This window comes from Numenius arquata, chromosome 2 (genome assembly GCF_964106895.1).
Source record: "Numenius arquata chromosome 2, bNumArq3.hap1.1, whole genome shotgun sequence".
In the NCBI taxonomy this organism is placed as follows: Eukaryota; Metazoa; Chordata; class Aves; order Charadriiformes; family Scolopacidae; genus Numenius; species Numenius arquata.
This window is the reverse complement of record NC_133577.1, coordinates 118163158-118177014: the sequence shown is the minus strand read 5'-3', so window position 1 is coordinate 118177014 and position 13857 is coordinate 118163158. Positions and strand designations below refer to the sequence as shown.

The 13857-nt window shown below is 36.2% G+C and overlaps 1 protein-coding gene across 2 annotated transcripts in view; it reads right to left on the bottom strand.

Annotated features, from left to right (window-relative positions):
• The window catches only part of ORC5 (origin recognition complex subunit 5), a 68818-nt gene extending 55475 nt beyond the window's left edge, over positions 1-13343 (bottom strand). The window contains exons 1-6 of one of the 2 annotated variants that reach the window (XM_074168780.1): positions 13215-13343; positions 11610-11702; positions 7064-7261; positions 3491-3565; positions 708-819; positions 217-347 (exon numbers count right to left, since the gene is read on the bottom strand). In XM_074168780.1, coding sequence (XP_074024881.1) covers positions 217-347; positions 708-819; positions 3491-3565; positions 7064-7261; positions 11610-11702; positions 13215-13325 — 720 coding nt within the window. In that variant the 5' untranslated portion in view covers positions 13326-13343. The remainder of the gene's footprint in view (positions 1-216; positions 348-707; positions 820-3490; positions 3566-7063; positions 7262-11609; positions 11703-13214) is intronic. The other variant, XM_074168779.1, reaches the window with a different exon arrangement.
• Between the last annotated feature and the right edge of the window lie 514 nt (positions 13344-13857).

The window sequence follows — 13857 nt, the reverse complement described above, 5'->3', positions numbered from 1 at the left end:
GAGCAACCTGATATAGTTGAAGATGTCCCTGCTCATTAGAGGAGGGGTTGGACTAGATGCCCTTCAAAGGTCCCTTCGAACCCAATTCTATGATTTTCTCTTTGTCCATATGTTGTGGTTTAACACCATCTTCAACAATATATCTAGACTTTTAGAGCTTATTTGGCAAAAACACACCCCAAAACAAAACAACAACTCTAAAGGAGCTCATCTCACCAGATGCTGAAGTTCTTTCAGGTCCCTACAGACCATGTAGAAGACACCAAGCAGAATATTGATGTATGCAGCATAGAAATCCGCAGAATATTCTGGGGGATGATTCTGAGACAAGATCTTCTGCAGGTGTCCTGTTTAAACAAAAATTAAGTTTTGCTTATCTAGAGATAACTTAATAAACCGACCACGTTACAAATTAAGTGGAAAAACAAACTATAATCATCAATAAATAACCAAAACCCACTAAAACCTACACTGATTAAAAGAACTAGCAAATAGAATGGAACCACAATGTTGCTTTGAGACATTTTGGCAAGTTGAAAAAGACAAGTCTTTTAGAGGTTGTGTGAATATAAACTTTTTACATTCCAGTAGCTATTACATATTTCATATTCTGTAAAAGCATACAGATAAACATGGAAAAAACATTTGGATGCTGTTTGACAAAGTATTACTCAACCCCAGAAAAGCAAATTAAAGAATCAGTTTACCTATGCTGTAATCAGGAAAATACAAGGTGAATGGCTCAAAGCATCCAGTACTTGGACGGAACAGTTCCCATACTATTTCACTGAGCAGGACAACTGTCACATTTCTGTCAGTCTACACAGGGAAGGAAAAGAAAAAAAAAAAGAAAAAAAGAGTGACAGAAAAAAAATTAACACTGCATGTTACAATATCAATGAGAAAAAATATTATTGTGACTCTTCTGTTCCATAAAAATCATCAAGTTTAACACAAATTACAAACATAGTAATAAAGCTTCAGCTGGCCTAATCAAGAAGCTCATACATTTTCAGATTTTCATAACTACATGAGATTTCTCTGCACCCCTTGCCATTTCACTGACGTGCTTTGTGAGGTGATAGAGCTCTGGTACTACACATTATCAAGTAGATTCCATCCTTTACTCCCAAAATTAAGACAGCATTTTACTTTGGTAATTAAACCAAGAGTTTCAGAACAAACAGGAAGAGTTAAAAAGTGAAAGAAAGCTCAGTGCTTTCCGAAACCAAGTTATCTAGTACTTTATTTTAAAGGTAAACTGGTCTTTAAAAAAACCAAAAAACATTCCAAAACAAAAACATAGTGTTAACTGTGTACTCTAACAACTGTTTAACTAGTTACCACTAAAGGCTGTGCGTAGTAACATACTCCTTTTAACCATGTTGTAATTGGCAATATACTTGCCTTGAGTTTGATGTTTTGGTCAATAAGTAACGAAACACTGCATATTAAAAAAACATTCCTTATTTTGAGCACCCTTCAATATATCAGCTTTTTAAAACAAAGCTAACTATTTGTGAAGATGATGCATCATCCTTCCTTCTTGCAAGGATACCTCCTTTTGCAACCATACCAAAAATTCTGCATAACAAGAGATGTTTTTCAATATGGTTCTTCCAGAAGGACACTTCAAAACTATCAAGGCACCTCAAGAAAATAAAAGGAAGTAGCCTAATTGAACTGGCAATGCTTAATATGAGTTGTGAATGACTCGAAAGAAAAGTTTAAATGCTATTCCCCTTCCCTGAAATTCAGGAAGAATCTTCTTTTATTTTCCCACTTCTGACCAAAGTGGCACACACCTATATTCTTTCCTGTTTCTTCTTTCCCTATTTTTATGTAACTTTTTTTCTTTTACCAAGAGAGAGCATTTTTCTATAGATTTCTTTCAACTGTGTTCCTCTCCCAGATTTCCTAGTATTTTAGCTGAGAAAAGTACTAAGGTATTTCCAGTTCGGCTCCTGACAGACCTTCCAATATGAAAAACTTAAGTACTTCTCACCACAATCCTCACAGAAATCAAGCATCCCATGACTCATTTTTCACCAACTATCTCCCAGTCCCATGAAATCTTTCACCACTAATGAAGTTTCATGTCTCCTTTCACTCCACGAATGGAAGTGATGCAGCAGATTTGCTCCTATAACATTACTCTGCAACATCAGCTGCACAACCGTTTTACAAAGCCTCAGTCTAGAATTTAAGCAACTCTCAGCATTCCGGAAAGCTGACAAACTTATTTGGAGGTTACTTTTTAATTTGAGGGTGCTTCTTTAGCATCTTAGCCTATGGTGTTTTGGTCCCTGGACAGCAATCACAGGCTCAAGTTTTCTTCCTTTCTCTCTTCCCAGACAGGTTGTTTTTGCTTCAGGGGCAGCAAAATCCACAACATGGGCAAAACAGACATAAAGAGGCAGAAAATGCATCAGCTGCCAGGATTAAGAACACAGCTGTGAATCAGTCTTCATTCAGTAAATAGAGAAATCAATGTCACCGGAAGATTAAGAGTACCACACAAAAGTCTTGAGATAACAAGCGTAATTTAAGCTATTTAGATGTTCAGACATTTCAAAGTACCACCATCTTCTGGTTTTGTCTTCAGTTTCTTTTCAGAGAATGCACCATTTTTCCTTATTCCAAGGCATAAGCTTTGATACTTCAAGAAGTGGGAGAGGCAAGGACGCAGTGGTTTACTCTGATCAGAAACATACTGTGGCACAATTCCGGCAGAAGTGTAAAAAACTCTGCCATCATAAAGCACATTGGCAGCTGCTAAGCTGTGCAGCTCCAGCCACAAACGAATAGCTGGTGGTCTTCTGACCATCCTCAAGCCAGTTACCACCCAAGGTTGTCAAGTTTCACATGGGAGAAGCTTGAGGAAAAAAAAATGTTTCCCCGAGTTGCAAATTCATGCTTCCGATGCTGAATTCACTCAACATGGTCGAGCTCTCTGAATCAGCAGCTGACTCAGAAGACAACTTTGGATTCCCACACAAACATCTGACAAACTCTAAAAGGGCTTTTATTTATTTATTTGTACCAAGCCAACAGGAGCTCTGTTGAAGCTTCTCCTTTTAGATTATAATCTGCCCCAAATTTTTTTTCTGCAATTACAGAACTTTAAATGAAGAGTAGAAATATTTCACATTCTTCTTAGAAACAAAAATACTCCAGAAAAGACAGCTATGTATCTGACACAAGCCTCAAAATAATTTACAACAGATCAGATATCATAAAACAGGATACTATTAATCAGAATTTAAAAAAAATTAAGAGTGTAAGAAAAACTTGGCAATGTTTAAATTCTGGTTTGGTTTCTAGTTTTGACCACTGTCCGTTGATTACTGGGGGTGGGGTGGGGAGATTAATTGTGTAACTTTTCTCATCTAAAGAATCACTTATCTTGATCTGTGAGCCTAGATGGACAGATACCATGTTCAGTTACTTCCACTATGCAGGAAACATACGTTAATTTTTTTCCACTTACCAACTCTTGAAGTCTAAGAAAAGCTGGCAGGATATTTGCTTCCATTTCCCTCAACTGCTCTGCTCTATCCAGTACCTTTTAACAAAACAATGATCTTATTATATAGACAATGTCACCTTCCATTCTCACATGGACTTAAAATTAATTCTTAGCTGCTGGAAACTCATTTCACCAATGGCTCTCAGGACAGCAGAAACCACTTAAGTATCAAGACCCCTTAAACAAGCAAAATTAGAAAGATAATTGCTTCACATGTGCTCCAGGAAGCCCAGAAAAAAAGATACAATCCCGAGAAAAGCAACACCACATGCCTTATGGCAGTAAGAATTAAAACGTAAGTACACCAGTCAAGAATATCACTGACAAAGCCCTGATATCATTAACAACCACTGAAAGCTCAATTTTTGTCAAAAATTCTTCTTAGATTAAAAAATTACGTATAGTACGGCAGCACTATAGCAACATGCTTATTGTAGGAGAGCCATCTTTCCCACTATGAAATTATTTTTCAGACATAAGAGCTGGTATTTTCAAAGAGTTAGCTATCATCTAGAATTCACACAAGTGAATTTTTAGCAAAATATTTGCCATAGTTTGCAGCCTAGAAATTTTTAGGGTTTATTGTACTGTACGCAAACCTGGCACAGCACTAACAAATACGTAGCATAGGTACAGCTTAAACAGGAAACACTTTATCTAAGCAACTAACATTTTGGAGGCTAGAGAAAAAAAATAGGAGCATGAAAACATGCATGGCTATCCTTCGGCAAAAAAAATTCATATTTCCATTACACTTAAAATCTTGACAGGAATGAAAAAAGAGAATAGAAACATTTATTTTGTGTTTTATTTACTACTAGTAATATAAATCTAAATTCTGAATTTCATTACTTCTTTTGAATTACTACTGTTGAAAGAAAAACTATAGGTCCCTAGAAAATTGGTTTTTTCTATCCTTTTACATTTCCTCCCCACACCAAAACATCAAGACATCTATCATTTCTGTTGCCCACAGTAAGAAAAAGAATTTTATGTGGACAACCAATAAACATTTTATGAAAACCATATTTCAAAATCACACCGTACAGGAAAAAAAAAGCCTGAAAGAGCAGCATCTCTGCAATAATAGCTCATGCTTCTTGGGAATTTATTTAAAACTACAATAGGACATATGATTTTATATTGACATCTGCATTTGGTTTATATAATAAATGACTTCAGAGATGAAGGCTGCTTTACATTACTGACCAAATAGAGGCTATATATTTTTACTAATAAAATACTGCTTATTGGACCCAGTGACACGCATCCACCAAACACAAAGCTTCTAGGTCTTGACCTAAGTATATCTTACTTCTTAGTTAAATCAGAACAAACCAGAGTTTCTACTTACAGCAGAGAAAACATACTGTGACCCTGGCTTGTGGCATATGTCAAGTAGTTCACAGAAACGGCCTACCCACAGGCCTATAAATCCATGCGTTATTCTTTAGTTTTCATATGGATTCATCACCCTTCAGCTTTTTTTGAAAACTATACATTTTAGAACTGTCTGCTGACTTTTATTAAAAACAGCATCTTGTTACTCCTGTAAAGTGGTAAATATTGTAAATGTATGAATGACTACAAGTTATATCAGTTCCAATTTTCAGGTAATTAGAATGAATACATTCATTTTTCACAAGTAATCACAAGCATTCAGCACCCGTGCTTGGGTTAAGAGAAATATTTAGAATCTTTTGCTTGAAAGTAAACATTTATCTTAATTTGCTGAGTTAATTGGGCTGAAATATTACATTATTTACTACCAAAATGAAATAGAATAAATTAGCATTGACAATTTGTGTTACCAGCACACTGGTCTTCCATCAGTATCAATTTCAACCACTCTACAATAAATCCAGATGACGCAGGTTAATATACATGAATTGATTTCTCCCATTCCTGTCTGTTCCCATGCAGAACAGAACGAAAATACTAATTTAATACTTTAACACATGAAGCATTCTTTACTGATGTAGAACAGCTTTTTAATTCAATTAATCTGAAAGTAAAATTTTACTATATAAACTATTTTGTAAAATTCCCTAAAGTTTATTTTAGTGCTAAATTTTGTACTTATGGAATTGTTGAAGGATGCCAATACCACTTTTGTGACAGTAAATTAAAATGAATTATCTATGTATAACTTCTTATCTGTTCTAAGTACTGGTACATTTTTCTCTTCATTCAATTTTTAAGTAGTATGTCAAATTTATTAACCTTATGAGCTGTAGGGAATTGCGAGATAGTACTGTTTCCACTAAACATAATATGAAGCTATTTAACTTAGTGGTTAGGTATTTTTAAATGGAAATAAAACATAACTATAACTTGTGAAACGGAACGAAGTGTTCAGTGTAATTATGAACTTCCTGTTTGACTGCAGAAAAACAAAGCAGTCTACCCATTGACTGCTGTAAGAAACGTGCAGAGTGATTACCCAGGATCATTAAGCTTTCAATCTTGAACCACTTTCATGTTTTTTAAATAATACATTTGACCTATTTTTAAAAAAACCCCTTCATTCCTACTGCTGGGCTGAAATTTCAGTCCATGTCTTTGGCAGGTCCACAATGCATATATACAGTTACACATCACTAATACTATGGCATTCATATTTTTAAGATAAGAGATTTTCTTCAGCCAAGTGAGAGCTAGAAAAAAAAGTAGCTTTGAGAAGTCTATGCCCTTTCCTCAGACCTCTTGTATGCCTGAAATTTGTTTCTATCTTCATCTCTCGGCATGATAAATGCTGTTACAGATGTCTGCAAATCTTGAGTCCTTCATGTAGTTAAGATTCTCACAGAAAAAAAAACCAAATCAACAAAACCTAGCGTTCTAGTGCTACATTGATTCAATCTAAATTCTGTGATCTAAATTCTGATTATTTTTCCTGTGGTCTGCCTGTTTATTCCACTTGAGTATATAATCACATTTTTCCTTGCCATTCCATCTTAATTTTAAAACTACATTTCTTGTCTCTGAGGGCTACAAGCATAGTTAAGATGTAAGATCTCAGCAGCACTTTTACAGAGTAAATCAGCATTTTACTTCCTTAACACAACTTCTAACTTGAACCTATTCTAGCCAACCAATTCTTGTCATTTGCACGCTCCATAGTTCACTTCTGCCCTCCTTCCTACCTTTGCTTTCTCATTTGTGAAGCTATCTTCACAAAGAAACAGATAAGCATGACTTACTAATTATAAAACACATACAGGCTCTCTATAGTCAGAGATTGTGTAATATTATTATATTATTTAACTATGCAGTATAATTTATGTTCATTATTAGTTTTGCTATACAGTTTTTGTGTGTAAAAAGTTCTAAAGCCAGGAATACAGGATGCCATCCAAAGCCAGTAAACCAAAGGAGAAAATCTAACCAGTATCAACAGATTCTGAATTAGGTCCACAGGGAAATTTTGTGAAAGCTGATCTATAATGCACATATTTCACATAAAAATTATTGATAATTATTCACACCTTCTTAACCAAAATGAAATTAGAACACTAAAATTAAGTTACTTACTATGTATAATGTTTGATCTTGAAGCTCTTGATTGGCAACAGCTTGTTTAAACAGACGTACAAAGTCATTGAAATTATCACAAGGCACACGAGAAGTCTGTTCTGACTCAGAAGAACAGCTTTGCAACTGAATGAGAATTTCTTCTAAAAGAAGTCGTGAAGTAAAGTATTCCACACAGTTCACAAACACATGAGGAAGCTGAAGAGGATAAAAAAAAAGATAAATCTCTATTTGGCTTTTTCAGTGTAAATACTTCAAAATCAGTTTTCCCTTCCAGATAAGACAATGAGAGAAACCACACTCTGCCAACAGAATATAGAGCATAAATCAAAAAAAAAACAAAACAAAACAAACCACTTGGCAAAAAAGATTGATTACTTATGTACCTAGTCAAAATATCATATACCACAAAGTGAAGAGAGATTTGATGAATTCTCATAGGAAACATACAGTGTATCTTCTAACTATGTTTAAAAATAGTGAGCAATACACAAAAAGAAAACTGAATAGCATTTAGATCAAAGAAAAGCTAGACAATTTTAAGACATTACAGAGTCATAAAATAGTCCATTACAAATTACAGTGTCTGGATAACATGAACTTCTCAAACATATTACAAAGCAAGTAACCTGGGAGCACAATCCCTAAAATTACTTGAATGTCTGTGGCATTCACTGCATACAAATAATAAAGTCCAAGCTTCTATATCAGACACGTAATCAGCCTGCCTGTGCAGAACATTTTCAGAAAACTAGATCTTTTCAGAGTAAAGAGAATAGGAAAAAAAACAGAGCACAAGATACATTTTATGGATTGCCATAAAATGTACTCGTAAGTACTAATTTAGTAATATTGAAAGTTAAGGTTATTTGTCTACAAATAACAGACACTAGAGACTACAAAGTAGTACCAGTATGCAAACCTACATACGGCAAAAAAGGTAATTTTCTAGCAACTGCCTTTTTAAGAAACAGATTATTTTCATCACTCCATAGTGTATGGTAAGGCATATGCCTTACACTGAACATTAAAACCTCTGCATAACGTTAATCATTGGGACACAAAAGCATCACGTGCAAAGTTAAACTTCTCATACAGGAATGTGTGTGTATAACAACAATAACAAAAAAATCTAAGTACATCATTCCAGTCTTGCTACTTAAAATACAATATATGGCATATGATTCAGCAATGTGGTAAAGCATGAGTATGTGCTGGCAATCCACTCGAACAACATGTAACAAAAAGCTTTCTTATGATTTTGAACACTATTAAAAGAAAGAATTGGGATTGAGTGCACCCTCAGTAAGTTTGCGGATGACACCAAGCTAGGTGGGAGTGTTGATCTGCTTGAGGGTCGGCAGGCTTTACAGAGGGATCTGGACAGGTTGGATCAATGGGCCAAGGCCAATGGGATGAGGTTTAATAAGGCCAAGTGCCGGGTCCTGCATTTTGGTCACAACAACTCCAGGCAATGCTACAGGCTTGGGGCAGAGTGGCTGGAAAGCTGCCCGGCAGAAGAGGACCTGGGAGTGTTAGTGGACAGCCGGCTTAACATGAGCCAGCAGTGTGCCCAGGTGGCCAAGAAGGCCAACGGCATCCTGGCTTGTATCAGGAATAGCGTGGCCAGCAGGAGCAGGGAAGTCATCGTGCCTCTGTACTCGGCACTGGTGAGGCCTCACCTCGAGTACTGTGTTCAGTTTTGGGCCCCTCACTACAGGAAAGACACTGAAGTGCTGGAGCGTGTCCAGAGGAGAGCTACCAAGCTGGTGAGGGGTCTGGAGAACAAGTCCTATGAGGAGAGGCTGAGGGAACTGGGCATGTTTAGTTTGGAAAAGAGGAGGCTGAGGGGGGACCTCGTTGCCCTCTACAACTACCTGAAAGGAAACTGTAGAGAGGCGGGAGTTGGCCTCTTCTCCCAAGGGAATAATGACAGGACCAGAGGAAATGGTATGAAGCTGCGGCAGGGGAGGTTTAGATTGGATATTAGGAAGAATTACTTTACTGAAAGAGTGGTCAAGCACTGGAACGGCCTGCCCAGGGAGGTGGTGGAGTCACCATCCCTGGAGGTATTTAAGAAATGTGTAGACATGGCTCTTCAGGGCATGCTCTAGTGCCCGGGATTGTTGGTTTGTGGTGGGGTGTTGACCACTAAGATTCTGTGATTCTGTGAAAGGGGTTACATCTCCAAAAGCACCTATTCAAAATGCTGCACCTCCACAGCAGAAGCTGGGTGTCTCGGATGCGATTCACAACACCACATTATGTAGGAGACACCCATCCTTGGCAACAGGAAGTTCTGCAGAAAGAGATGCTGCTTAAATCCTATTCCTTTCCAGGCTCTGCCCATATCTTCAGGTATGTTGCAAGCAGGTAGCACAACGTTAGGTGCATTGCACAAAAGGCATGAAAGAAGATCGTGACAACTGCCTTCCACCTTTCTATCTCTGTAGAATTTTTAATGAAAGGCACAAGATCACTATGTTTGTGTAAAACCCAGTCCTGCAGATATGTCATAAATGCACTTTGGACGTGCCTAAAGTATCAGGGAACACACAAGTGGAAATGTATGGTTTAGGCGTGAAGTAGGCACCTGTCATTGGATTTAAATCCCTGAAGTATGTGACTGACAAAAACATAGGCACTAATAGGTTTAGACGGAAATTTTTGTGACAATACCCTTCAACTTAGAAAGACTTTAAAGCCTGTTTTGGGAAAAAAAAGAATAAGGAATAGAACTATCATGAATAAACACATTTGCTAGCAGAAAAAAGAGAGGCCACAAAAGTGGCAAGCACATAGTATCTAAAAGTCTCCTGCCAGCACTGACCAGTCAGGTACTGCAATGGACTTAAGGCCATACCTCTCTACATCATTCTTCAAGACAACTATTTTTGGAAGAAACATGCGTTGAGCCACAATGACCCACTATTTCTATGTAGTTTAGATTCTCACACGATGTTTAAAGGGGAGGTTTCTCTGCCTGTGGTCCTTGCAATTGAAGTAAGTCCATTCCTGACAAAGTTCCTACTTAAGGTTAGTAACATATAGCAACTCCAGTATTAATCGTCAAGGACATGTCACGTCCCAGTGAACAGCATTAAAGTAGTTTTTTTTTCCATAACAGTTGAGGGGAAGAGAGTTTGTAGTCCTGGCTTCCTAGGAATGTAAGGCTCCAAATTCAAAACAGTACAATGACTTCTCACTAGTTTCCACTTCACATATTCCAACATCTGTCTTATCAGTCCTCCTTGACCTACTTCTAACTTCCTCCTACGCTGCTTTCTAAGAGCAGGAATCTAAAGGAAGTTTATCTTGGATGGTGAAGCTGAAAAAGAACATACAATCCTGACATTCATGAAAGTTATACTCACACAGGAGGAAACAGCAACAGTACTGGCATGGTAGAATAAGATCCATCCTGCCAGTAAAAAGACCTAGCAACGCCAAGCTTAGTAAATGCAAACACACCTGGAGAATTAATTCTATTACACTAGAAACTGTGAATGGCATCCTGTTCCTTGGGGTTTTTAACTTATGACGCATATTGAGCTGTGTTCAGAGAATCTAGAATAAATTAAAGTGCACAAAATTCATATTTTCAAACAGGTTCTGAAAATATAATACTAAAAAGGGCTATCAATACACTTTTTCCCTTTTAGAGTTGATTCATTAAGCAAAAGAATAATTGTCAGGAATTAAATAAATTGTTCCTATGCAACATTGCTCCAACATTTTAGAACTCAAGTGTTGTTTCTTTTTTCCAAGTGAAAGATGGATTTTCCTGCTTCTATAAGAGGGCTGATTAGAACTAACCAAATTTGCTGTAACGAATACAACATTCCCCTAGGGTCTGCAAAACCAATTATCGATAGATAACTGAAAGAACAGCAGTTGTCTGGTATTCAGCCAGTGGTTTTCACCATTTCAGACATTTCAGCAAACTTGTATAGCTTGTAAGTTTGCTTTGAATTCTTTTCATAACTTTAGTAAGTTTAAGCTCTTATGCTGACATTTAAATACATGATCCCCATCCAACTGAATTAAAATGAGTTTATTAACACAAAACAAATAAAACAAAATTCCACTACTGTAAACTCTTCTCACTGTTCTTCATATACACTCTCACTCTCTTCACACACAAGTAAAGTTAGTTTAAAGGAAAATTTCAAGAAGATTCAAAAAAGGTATACTGTGACTCTGAGATTGAACTGGAATCATAGTAAGAGTACTTACTTGTCACTGGAGCTATTTCAAGTTAAATCCCTTTTAGAGAGGTGAACAAAATTTGGCTCCTTTTTTTCTTTTTAAACTTTCTTAGAAAGGTTATATAATTTATATTATATCCCAGAATGTACGACTTCACTTTATCCTAAGTGCACTAGTGAGAAGAACGATGTGTTCAACACACATTAAGTGGAGGAGAAGTATCAAGAAGACAGAAACGGCTGAGGAAACAATCCATTTTGACAAAACAGAAGCTAGCTGGAGGGACCATCTGTTACAAATAAATTCTAAATTCAATATCCATTGTGAACATTCTTACCTGTAAGGTCTTTAGAAGAGTCTGCATCACATAGGTCTTTCCACTAGATGTATGCCCATAGATGAAGATGGATGGAAAACTAAACTGCTGGCGCTAGGGAAAAAAAAAAGTTGTTGCTGTTTTAATTCTCCTTCTTTTTCATTCATCAGATAACAGATTTACCAATGAAGTTTCCCTCTAAAAGAATAGTTACCTTTTAAAGTGAGGCATTAAAAACAGAATACACCAGTTATTATGGAATCAACGTGATCAAATTTTATGTTTCATCCTCACTGAAATGCTGGGAGAATAAGTCCCAAGAATCAAGTATCACATAAAGCTAGCAGTGAAACTGCTATAACATGAGTACACGTTTTTCATGGGAAAAACAAAACTAACAAAAAAAAAAAAATTCCACACACCAAGAGAGAAAAGCAGTGGACTCTTAATCCAAATTAGTTAACTAACTGAAACAACACCTCGGCAAGCACAAATCACAAGCTTTATATTCTCCTAACTTCTGCAAACACAACAAACTGCTTTTCTTTCCAACAGCACCAAACAGAAAAGAATTAAATAGTTTGGTGGAAGAGATGGTAAAGGAGCTTGCTTTTCTCTCACAAGGCAGTATTTTATATAATACCTCTACTTATTTAATGGTACTGATGCCATATATTTCATGGATTTATTTTTTTTAATATGCAATAAAATAATGAACTTGTTATTTTTATTTCATTCTGAACAGGCATTTATTTTTGTGTTTTTCTCATTTATAAGAATCTTGACTTAAAAAATGAATGCAAAATTAAATCTGATAAACGCTTTTTATGAAAAGTGATGATATTCAATTAATCCAAGACGAAGGCAATCTTGTGCAAGATATGCAGATACTCTAACCTGCATATTTAACAAGAATTTAAGTATCTATTTTTTTAAGAAGACTTGTTGCCATTATGCTTGTAATAAATACATAAAACTTAAATGCTGTAATTTGATGTAATTATTATCTATAATTAAAGGCAGACCCAGAAACAGATACTAATTTCCATTTTGTTAACTGAGTGTAAATCGATATATGAACTGCTTTTAAGTTTGCAGATAAAAACCTCCGTTACTTTTTACCATAGATTTACCCAGCAGTAACAGAATCAATTAACAAGCCAGTGATTTCCAAATCTTATGGCCAGCAACAGAACCAAGAATCTGATCAATTTCATGTACTTAGAATTCAGGCATGCAGACATTAGATTAACAGGTCAAAACCAAACAGAATTTCTACACTCACACTGAAAAAAAATAATAATACCCCAGAACTTTAGAATAGGAAAGAAGACAAACATACTTCCCTGTACTAAGCGGCAAAGATGAAACAGAGTCGTGGAGAAGCCTAGCTTCAGAGACAGCAAGGCACAAATAGCCGTAAGTTTGTTTGGGTCCTCCCTGCTGCTATCAACCTTCAAACTTACTAGAATCTATCTGCCAAATGCTCACATTAAAGATGGGCAACAAAAAAAAAAAAAAAAAGAAAAAAAAAAAGGGGGGGGACAACCAAAGTACGCTCTGCTTTCCCCTCCGAGACAGCAGAACTTCTTTGCTCTGTTCAAATGTATAATATAAAAACTCTACCTCTCCAAATACTGACAGCAACATGGACACTTGGGATTCTCGACAAGGCACCAAACTTTCCAACTGAAGCAGTGCAGCTGTTGGGTACGCTGGATGTTCAAGATTAGGCATTTTGATGTTCCTGTAGTTAGTCACCTAAACATGCATGTCCCATTTGAGGTGCAGAGACAAGAAATAAAGTGATCTGGGAAATAAAATGTTTTAATTATCATTTGCTGTCATATACATAAAGGAAGAAAATGAACAGGAATTGACATAAATCTAAACAGACATTCTAGCTCACAATAATGGTATAATTATGATAGACTTAAGAGACTTCATCAAAATCGAACATTACTATGTAAGGCATTAATACAGACATTTTCACACCAGACAGAATCCAAAAAATCAAATAAAAAGAGATAGGCATACAGGGTATGAGCAAATGAATATAACAAAGAATTGTCATAGCTTAGTTAACTGGAGAAATACATATTTAGTTCTGGCTTTATATAAATTCAAAAGTAGCAAGGGAATAAAATGAGGAAAGTAGATTAGTCACAGATCATCACCTCTCTGGACAGCCAATAAACTAGGATTTACAAGTAACAGAGAAGAGGGAGGGCGTAAGGAAAGATCAGTATGACAAAATAATAGCTCTCCA